The sequence below is a fragment of the Podarcis gaigeae genome (assembly GCF_964106915.1).
Source record: "Podarcis gaigeae genome assembly, chromosome: 3".
Classification (NCBI taxonomy): Eukaryota; Metazoa; Chordata; class Lepidosauria; order Squamata; family Lacertidae; genus Podarcis; species Podarcis gaigeae.
This window is the reverse complement of record NC_139680.1, coordinates 58,831,628-58,857,981: the sequence shown is the minus strand read 5'-3', so window position 1 is coordinate 58,857,981 and position 26,354 is coordinate 58,831,628. Positions and strand designations below refer to the sequence as shown.

At 41.0% G+C, this 26,354-nt stretch overlaps 1 protein-coding gene across 2 annotated transcripts in view; it reads left to right on the top strand.

The window, feature by feature from the left end:
- MED23 (mediator complex subunit 23) overlaps positions 1-26,354 on the top strand; it is a 42,845-nt gene that overhangs the window by 2,986 nt on the left and 13,505 nt on the right. Inside the window, exons 2-19 of one of the 2 annotated variants that reach the window (XM_083731052.1) lie at positions 185-216; positions 352-439; positions 2,078-2,202; positions 2,351-2,462; positions 3,374-3,472; positions 4,604-4,705; positions 5,437-5,506; positions 7,497-7,609; positions 9,294-9,389; positions 10,029-10,046; positions 17,104-17,304; positions 18,253-18,396; positions 20,636-20,781; positions 22,186-22,431; positions 22,565-22,707; positions 23,808-23,982; positions 24,508-24,671; positions 25,276-25,400. In XM_083731052.1, the coding sequence (XP_083587178.1) occupies positions 185-216; positions 352-439; positions 2,078-2,202; positions 2,351-2,462; positions 3,374-3,472; positions 4,604-4,705; positions 5,437-5,506; positions 7,497-7,609; positions 9,294-9,389; positions 10,029-10,046; positions 17,104-17,304; positions 18,253-18,396; positions 20,636-20,781; positions 22,186-22,431; positions 22,565-22,707; positions 23,808-23,982; positions 24,508-24,671; positions 25,276-25,400 (2,199 nt within the window). The remainder of the gene's footprint in view (positions 1-184; positions 217-351; positions 440-2,077; positions 2,203-2,350; positions 2,463-3,373; positions 3,473-4,603; positions 4,706-5,436; positions 5,507-7,496; positions 7,610-9,293; positions 9,390-10,028; positions 10,047-17,103; positions 17,305-18,252; positions 18,397-20,635; positions 20,782-22,185; positions 22,432-22,564; positions 22,708-23,807; positions 23,983-24,507; positions 24,672-25,275; positions 25,401-26,354) is intronic. The other variant, XM_083731053.1, reaches the window with a different exon arrangement.

Genomic DNA, 26,354 nt, shown 5'->3' with positions numbered 1-26,354 from the left:
GCATTCATTTTTCTTGCGGCTTATTTTCATTTCAGCAGTTACATTTTTGATTAGTTGATGACTTTGCTTCCCCCAGTTACTGTGGAGCCGTTGATTTAACATAGGGTAGAGGAAATGTAGGGGAGAAGCCAAGTTTTGTTTGTCATCAATAACTTGTTTTGTTTTTGTTTTTTCCCCTTTGTAGAAAACAGAGGTCATAGAGGAAGCCTTTCCTGGGTAAGTGCATTGAAACTATTTGCTTGCATGATAGCAAACATCTTGTTGTATTTTCTGATGATGGAATGTGTCGTCCGCCCCCCCCAAAAATAAATAAATAAATAAATAAATAAATTGTGGTTTTATTTTCTACAGCATGTTTATGGACACTCCTGAAGATGAGAGAACCAAATTGATCAGTTGTTTGGGAGCCTTTAGACAGTTCTGGAGCAATCTTTCTCAGGTGAGTAATCCATCTGTTGCTGACATTTTTTAGAAACAACACCCAAAGCGTCCCAGAGCAATTCATCAACTTAGAGATCAGGTTTTCATAATTTTATACAATAATGCCAGTAACTCTGTGAGTGGAATTTCTGCTGTTTAGAGATCTCAGATAGCTTCCAATAGTTAAAAGCCACAGGCAGGTCCTGAACTTCAGCTATTTAATAGGGTGTGCTGTTTTCTTTTTAAGATACCAGAATGTTGTCTTAGGGTCTCTGTGCACCACCCAGCCAGTTCTGCTTTATAAGCTGCTGTTCCTGGTGTCTGCTCAAATGTTGGGCTTTGCAAGAATATAAGAATACAAGATCACTGATCTTCTGGATCAGACCAAAGGTCTATCTAGTCCAACATCCTGTTCTCAAGTGGCCCAAGAGATGCCTGTGGCACATAAGCAGGACATAAATGCAACAGTGCTCTCCCCACTTGTGATTTCCAGCAACTGGTGCACAAAGGCATAATGCCTCCAATAGATAGTACACAGCCATCAAAGCTAGTACTCACTGATAGCCTTATCCTCAATTAATTTGTCAAATTCCCTTTAAAAATCATCCAAGTTTGTGGCCATTATTATATATCGGGATAGTGAACTTCGTAACTATGCACCATGTGAATGAGTACTTTTATCTGTCCTGAATTCAGCTTCATTGGATGACCAGGAGAGAGAGGAAAAAAATTCTTTCCATTCACTTGCACAATTTTACACACCTCTATCAGATACCCACTTACTCACATTTTGTTCCTAAACTAGCTCTGCATAAGTGGCCAGGAAGCTCCTGCTGGCAGTTTTACCAGCAGTAGACAGGAGAAAGGCCCCAGAATGGAATGTAAGGGAGGCCCATTGGAGGCTTCAAATTCATTTGATTCTAAGCCTTTCAGATCCCCCAAGGGGCCTTGCCATTGGACCCCTGAGCTACACCAGCATGTGGCTGGCATAGCAAGAAGGATAGGTAAAGGTAAAGGGACCCCTGACCATTCTGGGGTTGCGGCGCTCATCTTACTTTATTGGCTGAGGGAGCCAGCATACAGCTTCCAGGTCATGTGGCCAGCATGACTAAGCCGCTTCTGGCGAACCAGAGCAGCGCACACAAACGCCGTTTACCTTCCCGCTGGAGCGGTACCTATTTATCTACTTGCACTTTGTGCTTTCGAACTGCTAGGTTGGCAGGAGCAGGGACCGAGCAACGGGAGCTCACCCCGTCACGGGGATTCGAACCACCGACCTTCTGATTGGCAAGTCCTAGGCTCTGTGGTTTAACCCACAGCGCCACCCGCGTCCCACCAGCAAGAAGGATAGAACCCACCATACCATTCTGCACTTTCCTAGGCCCTTGCTGTTCTATGAAACAACCCCAAATTCAAATCTCAGCAGTCTATCAACTCCCCTTCTTTCCAGTAATCTGTGTTGCTTGACTACATTAATAGTAATAGACTTTACTGAATGAATGGTCTTCCAGAGAATCTTTTTCCATCCCCTTCACAAGCAAGAATTATTAAAGATACTTGCTTGGAGGTTTTATTACTGTAAATATTTACTTGTTCCCAATCGCTTTTCAAGTTTATGAAATCTGAATTACTGACATGTTTATCCTTTCTTTTACAGGAATCTCATGAACAATGTGTTCAGTGGATTGTAAGGTTCATACATAGCCAGCATAGTCCTAAAAGAATTTCTTTTCTGTATGACTGTTTAGCAATGGCTGTGGAGACTGGGCTGCTTCCACCAAGGTACGTTTCTTCCAGACAAACTGGGCCTGTGGAAAAGCATGATGGAAAATTGGGTGCTTAAGGATTGTCCTCATATGCACTAATACTTGGAGCCTGACAACTTTCTCTTAGAAAATACAACACTCACTTTTGTTTTCAATTTCTCCAGGATGGTTTGTGAATCTCTGCTAAATTCCGATAACCTAGAGTGGGAAAGGACACAGCTTTGGTCTCTAACATTTAAGCTTGTCCAAAAAATAATTGGTGGTGTGGACTACAAGGTAATGGTCTTTAAAAAATTCTGTGTTGCAATACTTTATTGTGCTTTTTATATTGCTCTTATAGACTACAAACAGTTTTCTATGGTTGTTTATTTAAATTTAATGCGTACTTTATCCTTGCTATACCTTGGGCTTATTCAGTAATTGTATGGTGTAGGCTATCATTTATTCTATCTGTTCAGAGTAGAGTTGAAACCGAGATAGAAAAATTGTTTCTTGAGGACACTTAATGATTCCAGGACTTGAGCTGATGTTTTTAATCCAGATTTTCTGATTGCCAACACTGTTGATAGTTGACCACTCAAAAATTACTTTGAATTGTAGGGTTTCCCAAACTGATGAGATTCACATAGGAATAATCATGCATAGTAATTCCAAATAGTAGATAGGGGACATGCCTTTTCATCATCACTTCGAAAAAGGTGCAAAGTATATCAGCATAGTAACTGTACTGTGATGATATGGATCATAATCATTGCATGCATATCTCATCTGTAGGATCATACATTCAAACATTGTACTTTGGTTTCCAGTGCAGCATTGGAAGCTGTGTGTACAGTCTTTATAGCTGAATTGAGGCATTCAACAATGATAAACTCACACCCAACTTCCAGCAGGGGAATCAATGAACAGTAGCTTATTTCTTCACACAGTTTTCCTTACCAGCTCCTGGGAAACAATGTGTAGTTCTAACAAGCAACTTCATTTGGGTGGCAAGAGAAGCTGAACCCATTGGATGAATCTGTGTATATGGTATTCATTGCTTTAAGAAAGTGGATGACAATCAGTATAATTCTAAGGACTGATAAATCCGATATCTGTGTGTGTATCTTCCGTTTCTATAAAATTCAAACATGTACACTATGTTTTCCCAGGTTTTATCTATATAATTTTTTCCTGTGTTTTTATAGGGTGTGCGAGATCTTTTGAAGGGTATCCTAGAAAAAATCCTAACTATTCCCAACACAGTGAGCTCTGCTGTTGTGCAGCAACTTTTAGCAGCAAGAGAGGTAAAGTTGTGAAGTGGTGCAGGATGCAATAACACAATAAGTTATTTTAAACGGCAGACATCTGTCAAACAAGGCTTCGGGGAAGCTTTTGAAATTTACATGTTCAATTTGGTTTAAAAGCCAATTAATCTTTGGTTGCCTTAACAGAGACCTCTGAGAAAGTTTATCTGACATGCATCTACTAGAGAAAGTTATTCTCTGTGTGTAAGATGCAGAGTGCAATAGTAGTGTATCTGTAGCACCTCCTTAACAGGAGATTTTCTTAAAGGTCCCTTGAGATATTCAGACAACACATCCAAATCTTTATGCAAAGGAAGCATTGCAACTACTAAAAAAAGAAGTGAATTAAAATATGAAGTTTGGTTCCAATCACCGTGGTTCTTTAGCATGTTATGTCCTGGAAGAAAAGCATTCTTCCTTGTTGTCCAGCCTTCCTGAAAGAAATTTTTTAATATTGGATATAGTATTTTCAATGTGTTCAACTAAGAGTGCTAACTGCTTTAAAAATCTAGATGGTTGGCATCCTTTCAACGATTCCATTCTTAGCTTTCTGAGATGTTGGAGCACCCCATCGTAGTTTGAGCGTAAAATTAAAACTGAAACTTGTGGTCTGAAACATTGCAACCAAATCTCATTCTGACCTTGTTTTATCCTTCCCTCCATTTTATTCTGTCCCGTCTCCTCTAATAACAAACACAGGTGCTGAGTGCTGTTGGCCATAGAGCCAGAATGAGGTCACTGAGAAACAAGAAGGCAGATAGTGCCTTGCTGTATTTTATTTTTATTTGCAAAAATTTCTATACTGCCATCATTAAGAAAAAATATAATGGCAGGGAACAGCATAAAATCAACAATAAAATTACATTCATAAAACAAGTACAAAATGCTTGGGGAAACTGCAAGGTTTATAAAAGTCCAAAATGTAAGGGAGCAGAACCAAATGAAGACTGAGCTTGTTCGGTGGCTAAGGGAAGACAGAAATTTGGGGCAGTGGTCTGGGTATGACTAGCTTGCTGGAACCATGAACAGGATTGCTCCATATGGCAATATTTCACTGTGTTTCACTTGCTTTTCTCTAAATTTTGTAAACAATTTTTTTTCTTCAGTTTTCCTCTCTTTGTTGTTACCTAGGTAGTTGCCTACATTTTGGAAAGGAATGCATGTTTATTACCTGCCTACTTTGCGGTCACAGAGATCCGAAAGTTGTATCCCGAAGGAAAACTTCCACATTGGGTAAGGCTTAAGATATATATTTAAAAGGACAAAATGCCTTCATTTCCTTAAAGCCTGGAGTAGTATGGTACCAGTTTATTCCAAAGGGAAGGGAAGCGACATCTAGGTTCAGTGTGCCAAGTTCTCACTTGGCATACAGCATAGCCCTTGATCACAAATACGCACCTCAGATGTTTTATCCAGGCAAGCTTAGTCTCGGACCAATCGCTCCTTGAGACTTACTGTAGAGCATCCTAGAACGATTGTACTGTAAAGGAAACTACAGAAATGCTTTGCATTTCCTATTTCACTGCATCTTCATTTTGTGAAGAATAGGTCCTTTATATATCATTAAAAATTTTGTGTGTGTCTGTCATTTCCTTTTTATAATCCTATTGTCTGATGTTGCACTCAAGAGTTCTCCCCTTATGCATGTTTGCTGGTTGCTCTTGTTTGTTTATCTTCCTTTGCACACAGGAAAGGACAGTGGAGGTTCATAATGTGAAGAGATTTAGTTGTTGACATTTGAAAGGAGGCAGGCTAAAGACTGCTTTGCCCTTTTTTGGATAACATAACAGTTAGTGGCTGAAGCCAGTTTTGCTGACCTAGTTCTTAATTCAAATTATGATAACTTACTGGTGAAGATTTATGGCATTTGGATTAATCTCATAGTACTGGTTAAAGTAATTTGCTTGTTGGGTGCAAATTCAACTGGGTATTTGACTTCCAGTTTTATTTATTTATTTTTTAAGTTGTTAGGCAACCTAGTATCGGACTTTGTGGATTCCTTCAGACCTACAGCGAGAATAAATTCCATCTGTGGTAAGAGTTTCTAAATATAGCAACGTTATGTTAGCTTTGTTGGCAGCAGCTGAAGGATCTAATGTGCAATTTCTAGCCCATAATGTTTAAATACAGATAGCATGTCTGATGATTAGTTAGATGTGCCACTGATTCCTGCATGCCCGTAATCTGCCACTTGGTGGTCTCTGGGATCAAGCATTATAGTCTGCCCAGCAGAGCAGTTCTCCAGAACTTGATCATTGTGGTGGGAACCAGTGTTGACACCACTTGTGCAATGGTGTCTAGGAGGGCCTTTTACCAACTTCCTCTGGTTCACCAGCTACACCCAGGTTCCTGGATAAGGATACAGTGGTGCCTCGCAAGACGAAATTAATTCGTTCCGCAAGTTTTTTCGTCTTGCGAGTCTTTCGTCTTGCGAAGCACGGTTTGCCATAGGAATGCATTGAAAATCAATCAATGCGTTCCTATGGAAACCGCCTTCAGACCAGGTCCGGGGACAGTCTGTCCCCTGACCTCTTCTGAAGGCTGGGGGGGGACAAGGGCTTTTCTTCCCACCCCCAGCATTTTAAAAAACCCCGGGACAGCAGAGAACTTCTCCGCTGTCCCGGGGTTTTTTAAAATGCTGGCGGGCGGCAGCGAAGGCTTCGCTGCCACCCCCTAGCATTTTAAGATCGCCCCGGACAGCGGAGAAGTCCTCCGCTGTCCCGGGGTTTTTTAAAATGCTGGCGGGCGGCAGCGCTGCCGCCCGCCAGCATTTTAAGATCACCCCGGACAGCGGACTTCTCCGCTGTCCCAGGGCGATTTTAAAGCCCCCGGGAAGGCAGGCGGGGGAGCAAAGACTTTTGCCCCCCGCCGGCCTTCAGAAGAGGTCCAGGACCTCTTCTGAAGGCCGGCGGGGGGCAAAAGTTTTTGCTCCCCCCCATCTGCCTTCAAAAGCCGTCCGGGATAGCGGGAAGCGCTTCCCTGCTATCCCGGACCACTTTTAAAATGCTGGCGGTGGGGAGCAAAGCCTTTCGGCCCCCGCCGGCCTTCCTGGACCTCTTCTGAACGCCGGAGGGGGGGGAAAGGCTTTGCTCCCCACCGCTAGCATTTAAAAGAGGTCCCCGGAGATTTCCCTATGGGCTTTCTTCTTGCGAAACAAGCCCATAGGGAAATTCGTCTAGCGAAGCAACACGCAAACTGAAAACCCTTTCGTCTTGCGGGTTTTCCGTCTTACGAGGCATTCGTCTTGCGGGGCACCACTGTAGCTTGATTGTTGTCGTCCATGCATTGGTAACCTTGAGGCTGGATTACTGTAATATGCTCTCTGTGGGGCTGTCCTTGGGTCTCATTTGAGAGAGCCAACTGGTGCTGAATGCAGCAGCCTGATTGCTGGTGGGAACTCCTGGTTAAGAACAATGAGAAACTGAGCCTTTAGTGTCATTGTCCCAATCCTGTAGAACACCCTGCCACTAGAGATTCAGCTGACTCCTCCTGTGCCAACTTTCAAATGTCTGCTGAAAGCATTTCTATTCTGCCAGAGCTATGCAGACAATTAAGAGTACATCCCCCACGATGGTTTGCTGCTGTTTGTTTTTAATTATATTTTTTGCCTTTTAACTTGTTTTGATTTTATCATTTGCTCTTATGTTTTTATATTGTTGTAAACAGCTGGTAGTTCTTTACGATGCAGCGGTATACAAATATTTTTTATAAAATAAATAAATGTTAGCCGCTCTGAGCCTGGCTTCGGCTGAGGAGGGTGGGATATAAATAAAATTTAGTATTATTATTATTATTATTATTATTATTATTATTATTATTATTAACTGATCCTGGGGCTTGAAAAATGCAGCATCTATAGTAACGTTATGCAGATGCCTATAGGCATGGAACAATCAAAGCCGTATTACTAGTATTTCTGTTGTATACAAAAATAATTGGCTAACAATATCCTAGGCCTTGCAGATTTAGGGAGAGGTATACCTTGTGACTCATGGTTTCTCTCTTTGGTTTCCAATACATGTAGGGCGATGTAGTCTCCTTCCTGTAGTAAATAACTCTGGTGCTATTTGCAATTCATGGAAGCTGGATCCTACAACTCTTCGTTTCCCACTGAAAGGCCTTTTGCCATATGATAAGGTATATGTGCATGTGACAGATGTGAAAGCCATATTTCTAACTTAGAAATGTGAGGGGGGAACAATTTGTGGAACTTTTTCACATAAGTGCTGGTGCTTATGCGATTTTGAGAATGCATTAAAATGTTGAGGGTCAGACCATTGATTACATGTTCTGATTCCTAAAGAAACATACAGCTTTTTCTCAGGGTCCTAAAAAAAGAGTGTACGTTATCGTTGTTGTTTTTCTTCTTGTTGCAAAATCTCAATCCTACTGAGCTTATAAAAGCAGCGGTGACATAAGACACAAGACCAAGGCAACTGCTCAGAAACTTGTGAGAAAGTGATCCTTGCGTTGGCCCTTGGGGAGGCTTGAAATGAGGCAAGATGTGCAGGAATTTGAGTTGTGAAGGTGGGAGGGGCTTGTCCCTGCAGTTGCGCTGGGCCTTGCGTGCACTTGGAGCATCTGTGAAGTGCCGCATTAAATCACAAGCAAAGCCCTACTACACCTTCCTTTCACAAGAGTAGTAGGACTGGTAGGGAGCTGGAATGTTGGCTCGCTATCCAAGCCTGTTTGGGCTCCTTGCACATGGCTACTAAACTGAATGTGTCAAATATATACAGGCAAATGCAGTATTCTTGCTTGATAAATGTAGTCCCCTGCTTTACTCTATTGCTGCCAGCTGCTTTCAGAAGCTCCTTGCCTAGAGTACATCCAGTGAACACCCATAATAGGAAGTTGCATTTCTACCTAGTGAGCATGCAAGTGTTGCCACCTCAACTGTTCTTGATGTCACAGGAGGACTCTGCCAAAGAACAGAACCCTCCTGGAGGGAGTGACTAATGCTATCCAGGGGAAATGGCTCCTGGGGGTGACATTTCCTTATAGTTTGGTAGAAATAGCAGCTGCTCTGGTTCTCTGTTTTGCCCAAACTTCTCACGGATCCATACAAGAAACACTTTGGGGTGTTTAAGTATTTTGAAAAGTAGCAAGCGAGCAACCATGATAGCTAAAAAGTGTTGCACTTTTATTGTTGCATAAATTCAGCAAGCGGTACGTAAAGGTAAGTTGTGTTGGACCACCTTAGCTCCTCCTCCCCCCCCGCCCCCCATATTCACTGTGCCCCATTGTTCATATCTGTCGGCCAGAAAATCAAGTGGGTCCTTTTCGTACTGTCTCTGTGGTGAAGTTGGAGGTGATCGAAGGTGTAGCTAAATATTCTTAGTGCATGCTAATAAGACTGCAAGAATAAAATAACCTGCAGGAATAGAGAGATAGCGAGAATGTTCATACAAGTTGGGAAATGAAGCCGGTGGTGATGAATTCTGCGTCACAGAAGATGAGTTTCTGCTTCTGTGAAAAGCTTGCATTCCCACCTATCTAAAAATACTGCCATTTATTGCCTACTCTTGTATTGATGGTAATAATTTGGGCGGGGTTGGTGGAGAATAGTTATGGCGATAACCTAAATAAGACTCTTGTTAAGTCTTAGAGCATTAAATCACTTACCCCAACTCCTGCCATCAGAGGAAGCAATACCTGAAGTAAGAGTCATGCAATACAAATGTTAGCGGGAAGAAGGGAGCCTGCTCAATGTCTGTCGCTGGTAATGCTTTATTCGGATGGGGAATCTTAATTTCAGCTGTTAAATGTTTTTGTGTCAAAAGGGTTGGCATTTGTATGCTTTTTTGTTTTTGTTTTCAAGGATCTGTTTGAGCCCCAGACTGCTTTGTTGCGGTATGTGCTGGAGCAGCCCTATTCCAGAGATATGGTCTGCAATATGCTAGGTCTAAACAAGCAGGTACTGTATTGTGCATAGAACCTTTGTTTTGCATAGAACCTGCACTTTTCTTTTCTCTTTTTCTTTGCTATAGCTAACTAAGCAAAACAGTTGAGGATCAGATCATGATTCCCCCCACCTTCAGTATTATTGCTTTAGGTTAATTGGGCACTATTATTCCTATCATTTATATATTGCTTTAAAGGTTTCAAAATTGAAAAGTAGAGACTTTAAATATATATATAAATATATATATTGGCATTGCTTTTTTTCCCTATAAGGCCAGCCTCAAATATACCCTGAACCTATGGCAGACAAACGTTCCCCTCTTTTTTGGAGGGGTGGCGGCAGTGGTGGTGGTAGATGTGCTGCTTAGATCACTAGTCTATTGAATTTGTCTGTGAAATGCCTTGGCATGTTTTCATTGCCGTCAATGGTAATGAATGGTTTAATGTTAAACTTTTTAATTAATTTATTTATTTATTTTACTTTACTCCCCACCCCCTTTTTTTCTTTCTTTTTGCCTTACCATGTGGGAGGGCCTGGTCTGACTTGGGGTAACTTGAGGCTGGCCTCATAGTCACTGTTTTGTCTTTTCTTTTTTTCTTTCTTTATTTTTGTTCTGTCCTGTCTTGTCCTGCCCATCCTCCAATGCTCTAGACCTTGAACATTGCTCAGGTATGTTCACAACCTTACTGTTGTATTGTGACTAACGATACGCTGGCTGCTTTGTAGCCGCTGATTCCAGTTCGAGAATACACGTCTGGCCAGGGCTTGAAATTGGTGGGACCATCACATGCTAAGAAACAGTTAACTTCCTAAAAAATCTGAGGTTTTGAGAATGCTGTGTAGTTTAAAAAGGATCTTATGAAGCCAGTTCAATAATTGGCTTGGGTTACCCATGACTTACCCAAACTGTCATAGTCAATTTTGTTCCAACTATAAAATTTCCTTGCCTTGAAAAGAAAGAAAAACTGTTTGTATAACAATGTGAAAGAAAACTTGGTTTGCTAAATATTAGCACACTTAAGTATTTATGTAAAAATTCAACTTGACTAGGAAAGGTCATACTCAGCCTCCATTTTAAAAAACCCAATAACTCTTTTAACTTATATCTCCAAATGGGCTGAGCTAAAAAAAAGCAAAGAAAAAAATTCCTTGGGAAGATGGACATAAATTTACAACTTATTTAATACCCACACTAGTCTGCTTATATATTTCAACTTTGACCTCTTTAGTCTTTTCTTTTTTAATTTAACAAGTTTATCCAAACTGATATTTAAGCAAAGTACAATGGCGTTGGTGTTTGCAATACTATAGTGAAGGTTGTGTCAGTGTTTTCATTTTATAAAAAAACTCATTTCAGGGATTGTACTTGACCATAACATTTGCTTGATGCTAAAACTTTGGTTATTACTTAAAAACAACAACAACCTTTTAGACTTAGATTTGCTGTATGTTGACTTTGCAAAGAAATTATAAAGTAGTATTCCACTTTAAAATAATACAGCTATTTAATATAGTGTTGTTTGTTAAACTTAAAAAAAAGCTTTGGTGAATGGTACAGTGTCAGTTGTGGCATTAATGCTTAAAATTATTATTTTCACAGCCAAGCTTTTATTGAGATAGAAATGAATATTTTTATAAGTAGCTTCTTTAATGCTAAATTGTAAAATAATCTGTACCACTGGAACTGCCCAAGCACGCGGAGCTGTCTAATTTGTGGCTTCCTAGCATATTTCTGCTGCACGGCCATGAATATTCAGAAATGTACAACTCTCCTTCATCCTTTTATAATGCTTAGCATTGCACAACTGGGTGTATGCAAACAAGTTTGTTGCATAAAGTATGAATTGGACCTTAAAGCTGGAAAAGCTGAGGCCAAATCCCTTGATGAATTTAACTGGGTGACTTTGGTTAAGCCACTGCCTTTCAGCTTCACTTCCTAATCTGTTAAATAACTCCCTGCTTTGCTAAATTGCTGAATTCATCTTTACCAAATATAAATATTGCAAAGCACATGAAAGCCCCTGTCTTGTACCCAAATGTGTTGGGTTCCTAATGTGGCATATTGGAGCCCCATTTTCCTTGCCAAACCACACACTACAGTACCACAACAGGCTCTTACGAAGAATCAAGAGTTCTCTGTGCATGTCCTGTACCTCTGTTCACTTTTCTTCCCCCTCTGCTTGGCCAAGGAAGGTTACACAGGAGAAAACTGAGCTCTGCAAGTATACCTAGCTCCTTGCTGCAATTGTGAAATTAAAATACTGTCTGGGTCCACCTTCTGCCTCTTTCACCTCTACTCTAAGCCTCCCAATAGACAAATGTTTATAAAATAAGACTAAATATTTAGTGGCTTAATTTTTTAACATCATCAACAACTTCACAATAGTAGGTTTAGAAATTACCATTCGATCCATTTTACATATGTACCTTTTTAAGTACATTGAAAGATCAAGACTGGGAGAAATAATTTCTACCTCCAGCATACAGTTCAACTCAGAGCAAACTTTTATGGCCAAGTAACAAAACTTTGAAAGTCATGGTTTTTTTAATGGAAATGCTGACAAACTATGAATTGTAGGTGTGCTGCCATAATAACAACAGTCTGTGAACTTTTTTTTTTTTTGTTCATTTGTCAGTAAAAAAAGCATGAAAGGGTTGTGTGTGACATTGCTTGGTTGGAATTCAAGGCTAATGCTGTAAATGATATCAAATGATCAATACTGAAACTATGCAAGTTGGTTTTATTGTAGATTAATCTGCTGGGAAATCTGTATTCCCTGAAAACTTCAGCAATTAAGACCTTGGCTTTGCATTACAATGTCAACTGCCTACAGCTCCATCAAAAATTTACTTGTGATTCAAAAATGATTAAATAGAATCAAACTTCACACATACATCTCCACCTAACATTTGTGTGTTGGACTTGACCCCATTTTGCATTGGGGCCTTTACCATGAGATCAGTTATAAACAGATGGCATGAATAGTGTAGTGCTACAATAACACAATTGTTTCTGCAATGAAGTGTGTGGTCTGCAGCAGCGCTTCCCCTGCTCTTTATGCTGTCCTCCTGGGCCCTGTTCCTTCTGTGTTTCTGCTGCTGCTGCTGCTCTCTTTAATTTCCTTTTGTATCTTCAGAAAAAAATCCCTCTATGGTTCCTCTTTAGGAAACTGTTATCAGGATATGTCTCCTATGATATCCGTAATCAGCCCATAGTTGTGACCTTCACACCTACCCAGTTCATTTGAAACTGAATGATGGTTCCTTTACAACCCTCCAATATCCAAATAGGGATGCTGACTCCTTAAGAACAAACGTTTTGAAGTAATGAGACTCCCTTTCAAACAGCATTTTTGTAATTGAGAATTTTTAAAAATCAACACAAAGTTAGTGCTGAGCACTACATCTAGTCTAAATAATTCCAGTGGCTCCATCCTCACCAATGCTTTTTAACTTCTATATGAAGCCGCAGGGAGAGATCATCAGGGGATCTGGACTGGATGTTCCCAAGTATGATACCCAGCTCTACCTCTCATTTAAATCTGAACCAGTGAGGGAGGTAAATGACCTGTATGAGTGTCTGGACGTGGTTGGAAGATGGATGCTGGTTATCTGATTAAGGCTGAATCCCAACAAGATAGAATTACTGTTTCTGGTGGGCAGTTGTGGGGGGCTCCTTGGTTCTGAATGGGTTAACTGTGCCCCTGAAAGACCAGGTACACAGACTTGGGGTCATTTTGGACTCATAACTGTCCATGGAAGCGCAGGTTAATTCTGTGTCCAGGATGGCAGTCTACCAGCTCCATGTGGTACGCCAGCTGAGACCCAACCTGCCTATGCACTGTCTCACCAGGATGATTATCTCCCACTTGGACTACTGCAATGTGCTGTATGTGGGGCTATCGTTGAAGGTGACTCGGAAACTGCTACTAATCAAGAATGCGGGAGCTAGGCTGGTGACTGGGATTGACCATGGGGACCATAGAACACTGGTCCTAAAAAATCTACATTGGCTCCCAGTACATTTCTGAGCACAAGTTAAAGTGTTGGTGTTGCCCTTAAAGACCTAGACGGCCACAGCATCTCCACCCCCATCATTTAACCCAGACACTGATCCAACTCCAAGGATCTTCTGGCGGTTCCCTCGCGGCAAGAAGTGAAGTTAACAGGGAACTGGGTAGAGAGCCTTCTTGGTAGTGGTGCCCATCTTGTGGAACAATCTCCTGTCAGATGTCAAATAGATAAATAACTCAGATTTTTATAACTATACACTTGTGTTGTATGAGCAAAAGTGTCCCTGTGAGGCACTCAAGAGTCAGTAAACATACTGATCTGTGGAATGGTGACTACTGTGCAAGAAAGTCATGCTAGTACAGTAGTATTTGCTGTGTACAATTGCTTGCTGCGCACTGTTATGTGTGCATGCTGATTCTCCTCGTCAGTGGGTGCATTTGGGCATTTATAGCATTGCAGCAGCATTTCTCTGAGAAAGCCCTTTTCCAATTGGTTCCAGAAGTGCTGGTATTGTACATCATAACAACATTTCTCAGTCTTCACTAGTAGTAGAAACAGAATGAGCAAGGGTTGGGTGTGTTCCAAGTTGGAGGAAGGGGGGAAAAATCTGTTCCTAGGCAATCCAAATTCTGTGCCAAGAAATGCTGGATTCTGAAAGCAAATTTGCATAATTTCTCTTCTTTAATATGCAATTATGCTGTATTACAGTTAAACTGGAGCTCTTAGCAGCCAGACCTTTCTGGCTGCTACGATTTCATTAGGCATTGTCTTCACCAGGTATTGGGAAGCTTCCATCTTCCACTGTTGCTGGAATTGAACTTCCACCAGGCCCAGTCAGTATGACTAATGATGGATTATAGAAGAGACCGTGTGTGGAGGGCCACAGTCACCCATCTTGGTCTACACACTTCCAAGCATCACAGCCCACATGAGTTTCCTTCAGCCAATGTGGCTGAAGTGCCCAGTTTGGGGTTGAGTGGAGAGAGTCAAAGAACTTCCCCCACTGGAGAAAAATCGCAGAATTTGCCCAGGGCCAAACTGGACATCATGTGAAATACATATTTGGATTGAGCACATGCACATTATTAACATGCTGATGGTAGTCACTGGGGAAGCTGCTGGTTATCCAGATTGCATCAGGTGGGGGTGGGGATGGGGATGTAAACTCTTTCCACCTGTTGGCATTGGCACCAATGGGGGACTTTCTACATTGCACTTGTGTCAGGATCACAGCAGGGAAGAAAAGGATCTTCCCCACCCCACATATGCTTGTGCTTCTGTTGCATTGGGAGCAATAAATACCGCTCACCCTCTGATTTGGGGAAAGGAGATGCACAACATGACTTGAGGACCATGACTAAACGTGATCTCAGTGCCCACAACTTTGAAGGGGAGATCAGTTTTTGTGCTTCCCTTACAGGCTTTCTGCTTGAGCCCATTTTATAATTGAGCCTGCTGCTTTCTGCATATTCCATCCCACAGTTCCATTTCCTGGTCAAGTTAAGAGTGTTATAGAAAGCAAAAACTGACCTTTATAGTTCCTTCTGAATCACTTCAAAAATATAATTGCATTCGTGAATTTATTGTCGTTAGAAACCTGCATTAACTGACAGTTGTTTCCTTTTAAATAACTTAATTCAAAACTGACATAGGCTTGCACTCTTGGGCTCTTGGAAATTTGCCCCCCTCTATACCAAATTCTAGTGAATTTCAAGCCCTGTACACAGTAGTTTTGCATGCTGTATCATGAAATAGTTTGTAGTACTGTCTGTTGCATTCTGCTCTGCTTCATAATTAGTTGCATTTGGAAAAAAAGTATTCTCAACTGGTGGTGTTAATATTGCTCTTTGTAAATCTGTAACGTGGTTGATCTGTGATAATGGCATTGTGTTTTTTTTGAAAGAGAGGGTCAAAAGCAACTAATGTCCTTTGGATTGGAAGTATTCCGTTTTTAAGCATGCTTCAAGAAAGCACAGCTAGATTTGTAAGCTTTTGGCAATATTGAGCTGGCAAAGAGCATGTGAAGGAGAGAGTGCTGTTCTCAGAGTTTGTCCAAAGTTTTGTCATTCTTGCATTGTATTGTTAAATTGAAATCATAATCCCTTTTTCATGGCAAAAAGCTATCCACATTGTTAAGCACAGAATAAGTATCTGTTTCCAGCAACCTTGGGATTTTTTTCTCTGTTTGTTTTTTTTTAAAAAAAATCAGAAGGTTTTCTTTTAGACTGCCTGTTAATCCAAGAAACCATATGTTAAGAGGAGCACTGAAATGTGTTGAGTAAATCGTATTTGGGTATCATAGCACATTTCTCATGAAATGAAAAACAAATAATGAATTCTCTCTCTTTTTTGCCTCTAGAAAGGGACAAGGCATCTTCATGATTAGATTCTGAGCAGCTCCGTACCTTTTCTGTATTATCTTTTAAAAATAATACTTCTTTTCTTTTTATTAAGGCTGTGTTATGTTACAGGTTCACTATGTGAAACTCTGAAATTCTATAATATATACAGAAATGACTCAGTAACTTCAATAGTAGTGCCTAGAAAGTACAGTTCCTTCCAGCTGCTTGTAAATAATTGGCTTCATGCTGTACCACTGTGGAATGTTCCAATTATGCGCATTATGAAGTCTAAATAGGGGAAGATCAAAATGAAAGGGGTCTAGCAGTTTGCAAAACATCCAAGCACACAAACAGAAGAAAGTGTACAGCTAAACAGGTGCACCACTGGAATAGGAATTGGCATTTCCACATAATGACTCTGTTAATAAGCTGAGATATGAACAAGCTTTTTGCCACTATGCACTTCTCCATTTTGTAGCATGAACAAACAATCCAGGTATTCTTCAAGCAACCATAGTTTCCCATTTCATCTCAATGAAATTATAGTTTGAAGTTCATATGAGGATATTAATTTCCAGAGCAGGTAACCGTAGCTTCCTGGTTTGGATGAAATGAGAAACTATTGTTTATTAGAGGCTCCCTGGTTTGATTGCTCACACTGTGAAAAGAGGAATGAATGGGCTCTGTGCACAAGCAAAAGGCTTATAATGTTGTTCTGAAGTTTTGTAATCGGTTTCTTCGTGCGTAACACCAAACCATGGCTTGGCAATATATGGCTGAGCCTCACACTCACGTGCTCTCTTTCACAAATTCCACTTAATTAGTTATTTTCTGAATTGTGGAAAACCATAGTTTAACCTCCTTGTGAGGAGGTAGAACACACAAGGACAGAGCTCCACCTTGTAATCCAAACTATGGTTTGATGATATGTATGAACTGACCCCATATCTTGAGTGTACCTGAATTGTTAAGGTGTCAGGAACTGCCACACTGAAGTCCATTAACTGTGGAAGGGTCCAAGTCCATTGTATTATTTTAGTCTTCACACTGTAGCCTCCAGGGCTGAAAACTTACTCTTATATGAAAAACATACTCTTACACTGTGTTTTTAGATATTTGTTGGCTCCATAAACAATTGTGCCTAGGTAAGAACAAGGGTATAACAAGTAGTCTATTATTTTTTATTAAAAAAATATATTATGACCTGTAACATCAGACAGTTTTAATGTTTTGGCTTATCTTGTAAAGCTTTATGTTCAGATCCCATTTCATGCTTCCCAGACTTACATTAAAGTAACTGTACTGAAATGGCAGAGTTAAAATGATGGATGCTCGACTGTGGAATACTTTATCTGGTTTCTGCTTTGCAGCACAAACAGCGGTGCCCTGTGCTGGAGGACCAGCTGGTGGATCTTGTGGTCTATGCCATGGAGCGGTCAGAGACAGAGGAGAAATTTGATGACGGGGGAACCAGCCAGTTGTTGTGGCAGCACCTTTCCAGCCAGCTTATCTTCTTTGTACTTTTCCAGTTTGCAAGCTTCCCTCACATGGTCCTGTCTCTCCATCAAAAGGTAGATTACCAACCACTAGCAATAATAAAGAGTAGACGGTTATCCCTTAACCTTCATGAAATTAGCTCCTGCCCTGCCCACTCACAGTTTCATCTGCTTCCATGCCCCAAAACCAGCACCAGCCCTGAGACCTATGGGTATAGGGTGGTATACAAATTTAACAAAGAAAATAAATAATAAATTGGTGGGTAAGTGTGTGAAGAGATTTGCCATTCTGCTGCTGCACATGGTGAACTATGATTAAGGAAGAAGCCTAGCAATGAATATTTGCTGCTACAAGAGAAATGAGGTGCAAAATACAGTCATACCTTGGATCCCGAACGCCTTGCAACTCGAACGTTTTGGCTCCTGAATGCCACAAACTCGGAAGTGAGTGTTGCAGTTTGAGAACATTCTTTGGAAGCCGAACGTCCAATGCGGCTTCCGAATGAGTGCAGGAAGCTCATGCAGCCAATCGGAAGCCGTGCCTTGGTTGCTGACCGTTTCTGGAAGTCGAACGGACTTCCGGAATGGATTCTGTTCAACAACCAAGGTACGACTGTACCCTGAGGAAATTTTGATGTGTGACCCTCACTTTCAGAGTCTGTCCAGGTGAAACTGAGCAATTTGAACAGTCAGCTTCATTTTGGTATTGCTTATATATGAGAGAGGCAGCTCTCCTTTTGAAAGTATGTATTAACTGTCTTTAAAAAAAAAAAAAGGCAGCAGACAACTTTCAAATTTCTGTTATTTGTTGACTTTAGAATATTAGGCACAAGTCTTCGTGTGCCCATGTTATATAATTCTGATGCACCGACAGGTCATTAGTTCACGGCATCTTGCAGAAAGGTGAGAGTGTGTATTATTTCCCAAGTGAAAGTATATTTTATAGAAAAGTAGAACAGATGTTCAGTGTTACAATTCTTGTCTTGGAGTGTGGACTTGCTGCTCAGTGTATCTTTTTTACAGTTAGCAGGACGAGGCCTAATCAAAGGCAGAGACCATCTGATGTGGGTATTATTACAGTTCATCTCTGGAAGCATTCAGAAAAATGCATTAGCAGACTTCCTGCCTGTTATGAAGCTTTTTGACCTCCTCTACCCAGAGAAGGAAGTGAGTCTTCTATGTGAAATACGTTTATTATGATTTACTACTCATATTTTCCCTGAAAAGACATCCCCCCCAGGCAAATAAAACAATTCTTTTCTTAAAATGTCTTACAGTCCCCAAGAAGGTGACAGTTGAAAGGGGGAAAGAAGAGATTTGGGAACAAGAATATGGGAAATACTGATTTGCTCAAATTTAAGATAGTAGAACATGCAGCTTTCTATATTTTGTGTAATGAAATTATAGAGCCTGGATAGCTCAGTTGGTTAGACCATGGTGCTGATAACACCAAGGTTGCAGGTTTGATCCCTGTATGGACCAGCTGCATATTCCTGCATTGCAGGGGGTTGGACTAGATGATCCTCAGGGTCCCTTCCAACTCTACAGTTCTATGATTCTATGATTCTAAGTAACTGAAACGGAATAAATTTGGAGACATGAGATAGTAAAAAGCAAGATCTGTCAAGAGAAACAATGATGCATGGAAGAATATTGACATATTAGCAGAAACCCAAGATCACGGGTCAGCAAACTAAGGCCCACGGGCCGGATCAGGCCCAATTGCCCTTTGGATCCAGCCCGTGGACGATTCTGGAGTCGCTGCTTGGATCGGCACGATCACCATTTAAAAAATAATAATAATCAGGCGCCATTTTTTTCACTATTTCCCCTCTCCCTGGCACACACTACAGCGGCCCCTCCTCCCTCCCTCTTCCTGGCTTCTCCCTGCCCTGTGGAGGAAGGGGGCTGGGCTTTAATAGGAAGCCTCACCGCCTGCCCAGGGAAAGCTGGCACGGAAAGGAGAGGTGCCACCACCACTGCCAGCTCCCAACCGCAGGCAGAGCAGCAGAGAAGTTAGGCAGGGTGAGGGGAGGGCTGGGGATGAGAGAGAAGCCACCTCCACTGCGTGCGTGCATGCGTGCACGGTTTGGCCCGCCAAAAGGCCTGGGGGACAGTGAACCAGCCCCCTCCCAAAAAAGTTTGCTGACCCCCGCCCAGGATTGTAACACAAAATCAAAAAGGGAGGAGGAACAGTTTGATACAATGCTTATAAGCAGATAAGACAGTATAATGCCTGTAAGAATAACAAAGTGATGAGGGATCAAAATGAGATTGGAACAAGGTTTAGAAGAGATTTTGCTGATGCTCCAGCTACTCACAGTCCTGGAAACTACAGATCCTGGCCATGTGTTAACCATGAGCAGTCGCCTTACGTTTGGGCCGGCTCAGAACAATGACCCTAAAGCAGATCTTTCCAAACTTTTCATGTTGGTTACACTTTTTAGATATGCATCATTTTGCGACACAGTAATTCAGTTTTACTAGCAAACCAGAAGTTAAACTAACCCCTTTCCAGCCCCAGGAGGAGTATGGGGAGCATTTGTGCAACACACCTAAACACTGCAGCCGATACACTAACGTGTCGCGACACACAATTTGGATAGTTCTGACCTAAAGGACTGCCTTCTCTAAAACCCTGGCGTCTTGCTTAGCTCACTATTGGTGTCCTTCCTGCATGTTTACCCCCACTCCCACCCAAAAAAATTATATCTGGTTGGGAAATAGCCTTCTCCATATCTGTGATTTGCCCCTCATTAGCTGCTTTTTGCCATATAAAGACCTTCCTTTTTAGGAAGCCCTTTGAATTTTTATGTATTAGCTCTGCTGGAAACTCTTTTAATTGGGTGTTTTGAACTGTATGATTTGCTCTGCTGCTTTTCTTTTATTGGTGTGTGTGTGTTGGGTTTTGTTTTTTTACATATCATTGTTCTTTGGTTTTATCGTTAAGGCTCATTGAAGTTTTTGAGCAAAGGTGATTTAAAAATGTTTTGGATAATTGCCAGCCTATAAAAAAAATCTGCAGCCTAGCTAGGATGTGAATAGCTTACACAGAAGAGAAATTCTTTGACAATGTTAATCCCCATCCCCCCCCCTCGCCCCTGCTGCAAGGTGTGCTTTTATTTCTGTGTTTGCATGTGAATTCTCATTGTTGCTTTTAATGTAAGATATGCCAGTCCTGTTACTTTGTTTTACACCAATCTACATGCAACATTTCGGTTGTTTTAACTGTAGTGCGTTAGAGAAAGTGGTTTCAGTTTTGGGGTATTTATCTACTGATTAACAAGAGAATTCCTTTATTGATGTGAAGACTCCTCTGAGAGTCAAACTGGGATTCACCAAGTCTAAATGCCTTAAGTTGTATGACAGCCAGTAGAATTTAACTTCATGTTTCTTCTTTCCTCAGTGTATTCCTGTACCTGATATCAACAAGCCCCAATCAACACACGCTTTTGCAATGACTTGTATCTGGATACATCTGAACAGGAAGGCTCACAGTGACAATTCTAAGCTACAAATTCCAATTCCTCATTCTCTCAAGCTTCACCATGAGTAATTGCTTTCTATATAATACCTCTTTTCAATTGTGATAGTCCTGGTGTAGATAATGGAAAAGTATAGCAGACTCTTTGGCCACTTGTACAGAGAAAATTTTGCAAGCTGTCTGTGAAAATAGGATGAGAAATTGTAATAGCCCACAATAAATATATTAAGGCTGACAGTTAACAGATAGTATCTCATGTGGTGCGATCCCTGGTCAAGAGTGCATGCCACACCTTTGCTGTAGCTACTGCATTGTCATCATCATCATTAGTAGTAGTAGTATTAGTATGCTGCCCATCTGACTAGGTTGCCGCAGCCACTCTGGGCGACCCCCAGCAGAATAATAAAAACACAATAAAACATCAAACTTTAAAAACTTCCCTGTACAGGGCTGCCTTCAGATGTCTTCTAAAAATCAGATAGTTGTTTATTTCCTTGACATCTGATGGGAGGGCGTTCCCCAGGATGGGCTCCTCTGCCGAGAAGACCCTCTGCCTGGCTCCCTGTAACCTCACTTTTCACAGTGAAGGAACCAACAGAAGACCCTCAAAGGCGGACCTCAGTGTCCAGGCTGAACAATGATGATGGAGACGCTCCTTCAGGTATACAGGGCCAAGGCCATTTAAGGCTTTAGAGGTCAACACCAACATTTTGAATTGTGCTCAGAAATGTACTGGGACGTCTTAGGCCCAGAATCTCTCTTTTCCTGATAACTTGCATCCTCCTAAATCTTTCTCCAGCTTTGCTTCATGTTACCTTGCTCACTTGCATTCCTTATTGTTTACTTATGTAGTGATATTCACACAATTGCCGTTTTGCGAAGTTATATAGGTGTCTCTGCCTGAAGGAGCTTAATATTTAAAAGTTGACAGGGTAAGGAATAGGGAAGGGTAACGAACACAACAGAGAATGGAGAGAGGCAAGGGCGATAAAAGATGAATGTTTTGTTTGTTATAGTCGTGTGCAGAATTTCTGTACTTCTTTCCCATAAAAACACACCTCAGGCAGTTTGCATTAAAAGCCATTAAAAACACACTCTGGAAGGCAGTTTAATTATGATAAATGAACAAGTGAACAGAAGCATCACCAGAGAAGTGATAAAACTCAACAGGAAAATAGGAAGGGGCTTTGAGTTATTAATTAGTTTATGCTGTTTATCCAACTGGGTTGTCTAGGCACTTCACAGCATGTTAAAATGCAGAAACAATTGGCATTCCCATAATCAAAGACCTGGTGGAAAAGAAAAGGCATTATGCAGCAGAGATATAGATTTCCTCTGTAATACCTAGAATGAGATTGATGGGTTGTTGTTTTTTAGAGTTAGGATGCAACTCTACCATCAGATGCAAACTTCCGTTGCTCAGGCATTTCTGGGACAGTCACTCTTTTCCCTTTCATTTAACTTCCTCACAGATTCCTGCAACAGAGTCTAAGAAATAAAAGTTTGCAGATGAATGACTACAAGATTGCCCTGTTGTGCAATGCTTATTCCACCAATTCAGAATGCTTCACGTTGCCTATGGGTGTTCTAGTGGAAACTATTTACGGAAATGGCAACATGAGAATACCTCTCCCAGGAACCAATTGTATGGCTTCAGGATCCATCACACCTTTGCCAATGAACCTCTTGGATTCACTGACAGTTCATGCCAAGATGAGGTAGAGTATGCTCAGTATCTGAAAGTTGCAGAAGAGTCAAGTCTGTGTATTGCAGTGCAGAAGATCTGCATGCTCAGAAAACTAACTTCAACCAAATGGCTTTGAAAATAACATGGTTTCTTTTTCTCCCCAGCCTCATTCACAGCATAGCAACTAGAGTGATCAAACTGGCCCATGCGAAATCTAGCTTAGCCTTGGCTCCAGCCCTTGTGGAAACATATAGTCGCTTGCTGGTTTATATGGAAATAGAATCCCTAGGCATCAAAGGTTTTATAAGTAAGAAATCTTGTTTGATTGATTTTTAAAAATGTCAACAGATATGGTGAACTTTGGGCCTCTGCTGCCAAATTAATATACATAAACATCCCTGGGTTGGGCTGCCCTGTGCATACTCCAAAGTGCTTACACTTTTGGGCCCTGCATAATGAAAATTGATACATACTTCTATGCAATCTAGTTCAGGACCAAGATCCAGTTATTATAACTTTTGTTTAGATATATGAGAAGTTATTTTGCAGACATTTCCTATCTGGCATGATAACTTTAAATTATTTTCTAATACGTGATACCATCACAAAGAAAAATCTGAGATCAAGAAGTAATAAATAGCGTGCATATTATAATAATACATATACTGCTTTCCTGAATAGCCAAAACACTTTGATCTTCTCACCCATTCTTATGATATGTGTAAGACAGAAACAATAGTATTATCCTTAATTACTGATAGGGGAGTCAGGATAAAAAGGGAATGGCTTGCTTGGCACCACCCAGTTAGTTTGTTGATAAGCTAGGATTTGAACTGAGAACGAACCAGCTCAGCACTATGCATACTGAAGGAAATTTATCTTGTTATTTTTATTCTTGCTTTTATTAACATTTTTATCCCACACTTCTTCCAAGGAACCCAAATGACATGCAGGCTTTAACCTCACAGTTAACCCTGCTGGGTTTGCCCAAGTCCAATCTGTGATTTCAGGGTTATCAGCAAAGTGTTTTATAAAAGGATGTCATATTTCAACAAAATCGTCTACATCATTTGTATTACTCAATGCATGTAATATCTTCTTTAAAGAAGAGATGACAAGCATTGAATGATAGGGACTTCTGCTTTAAGCTCCTGTTCAGGCAGCCATTATATGAATGAATAATGTAGTATTCTGCGTAATTGCATAATAGTGGATACCTATTCTACCTGAACGTTGCTAAGATCTAACTATGTGGTATATATTGTCAATGCCGTGGGGCTAAAAAAAAGGGGGGAGGGGAAAAGAAACATGCCTGAACTTCCCTGATTCTATTTGTGCCTGTAAGAAAAATATATTCCTCTGAATGTTTCACTGAAAAAAAAGTTGATTTCATATTTTTCTTTTCAGGCCAACTGCTACCCACTGTTTTTAAGTCTCACGCTTGGGGTATCTTGCATACTCTCCTGGAGATGTTCAGCTATCGCATGCACCATATCCAACCTCATTACAGAGTCCAGCTGCTCAGTAACCTTCATTCCTTAGCCGCTGTGGCACAGACTAATCAGAACCAGCTTCATCTGTGGTAAGTGTTGATACTGTAAGTCTATTTCTGCTTTGGAAGCATCACACAGAGCAGAAAACCATGGAAGAGGGATTGGGTCAAAAATGTTTCTAGGCCAAACCAAGATGATTCAAACACTACAGAACCAACTTTGGCCACAGAGAAGAGAAAGGTGAACCATGTGCCCAGGTTCAGGCAACATGCTAAGATAAAAGGTTGGGCTTAGCTCAGTGCAGAGCTAGAATAAGCAAGATTAGAGAGAGGTGCTGCTGCTAGCTCCTCTTTGGGAGCCCACAAGTGTGCGCAGTCATGGTACGCTCACCGAGTCATGCAAACCAGCCCAATATGCATTCATGGAAATATGGGTAGTCAATTCAGGGCGAACTCGTGTAAAGTGCAAAACTGAAAACTCAAATCTCGTGATTATCAAGTCAATGCTTCCTGAAATAATGCTTGAAGCAAGGTGTTTCCTGCTTTGATTTCCTGCAATTATCATTAAAAACCCTGTTTCTCCCTGAAAACATAGCTAACATATTCTCCTTATAGTGTTGAAAGCACTGCTCTGCGACTGATTACTGCTTTGGGTAGCTCTGAGGTCCAGCCACAATTCACCCGCTTCCTTAATGAACCCAAGACAGTCCTTTCAGCAGAATCGGAGGAACTTAACAGAGCACTAATTTTGACTCTAGCAAGAGCAACGCATGTCACAGGTAACAGTCATTATCTCTCAGTTTTACAGATGGTTTTGAATATATCAAAGGAAAGCACAAGATGTGAGCATTAATACAGTACTGTGCGCTATTTTTTTTTTTTACGTCTTGAATTCTTTATGCTTTCACTGCATTGTTACAATGCTTGAAGGAGTGAACTGTTATGAGGCCACATCTAGCCTCAGGCTCACATATTACCCCCTCTTCCATCATAGTCACAGTAGGTTTAGAAGCTTTCAGATCCACTTCAAACTAATCACAGCTTGCCATGATCTTTTAACCTGGACAAACTATAGTTATGTAAAATAGGCCATCTTCAAACTATAGTTTATGAAGCTGACTTGTTTTCTCTGACCATAGCTAAGATTAACCACAGTTTAGGATTGAAGTATAACGCTAAACTCTGGTTAATCTAAAAGAGAGTCTAGTCAGAATGAATAATTAAATCTGGAAAAGGAAACCCATGGAGGTCTTGAATTGTTAAGATTACAGTACCAGTAATAATGCATATAGCATCTGTGGGGAATAAAGATGTCTATTGATCAATCCACTGTATTTGTTTTAGCTATTTAAGTAAGTAATTACATTTAGATGTCTGTCTTAGATTTTTTCACAGGGTCGGATTCCATCCAGGGCACTTGGTGCAAGGATATACTGCAAACCATCATGAGCTTTACTCCCCATAACTGGGCTTCACACACCTTGAGCTGTTTTCCAGCTCCACTTCAGGTAATTTTAAAAAACAGAACCAATTATGCAAGTATGTCTTCACCTTTGAGCAAATTAGGATGGAAGAACATACTGTTTCTCTTACTTTTTAGAAGTCACCTCACAGTAAAATCACGTGAAGGAAGCTTCCCAACAGTGTTTTTTATATATTTTGGAGGATGAGATTTAAAGGTTTTAAAGGGGTACAGGTTTAAAGGTTTAAACAAGAAAGCACTACCAACAAAATGTACCCCTTATTAGGGATTTTTGCAGAAGTCACATAACAAAACATGTGGCAGGTCAGTTTTGCTTTTAGCCTCGTCTGGTGAAATGAGTATGCTGCTGCCTTCATCTGTATAGAGAAAGCACTGTGTTTCTAAGAAGGCGTTAAGAAATCAGAAAAAGAAACCAGACGTCACAGAGCCTAATACCTTTCTTGGGACCAGCTAAAGCAATGGTGAGGAACCTCCACCCTGTGCTCCTCATTAGGCCTGGTTAGGAGTCCTGATTTGGCCTGCAAGGCTGTTTTCCCAGACCACACCTACCTGCCCCACACTGGACATCCTATGTGATGTCAGGTATAGGCAGGTAAAGACATTGATGCAAAGAAACAGTCAGGACCTTAAACTGCCTTCTGCAGGCTCCCTCTCACTAATAGGAAACCCCATTAGGATTGGCTGTACCAAGTAGTTCCCCATCTGGGATTCCCTAGTGTAGGCCTTGAGAGCCATCCCTTTTGAAGTAAGTTTGCATGCCATTTGTATTCAAGAGCTGTTCCCTTTGAAAGTGAGCCCCTTTCCTGTTGTCATCTGAGGTCATAATGACATCAGGTGAGTGACGTGTGGACGGCCTCATCCACCTATTAAAGTTGAGCCACGGGTGTTGGGGGAAAGAAAGGATTCAGCCTAGCCATGTCCAGTTCCTCCATCATGAAACAGTGAGCTTCAAACTCTCCAGAAGTCGTCTTCATACTGA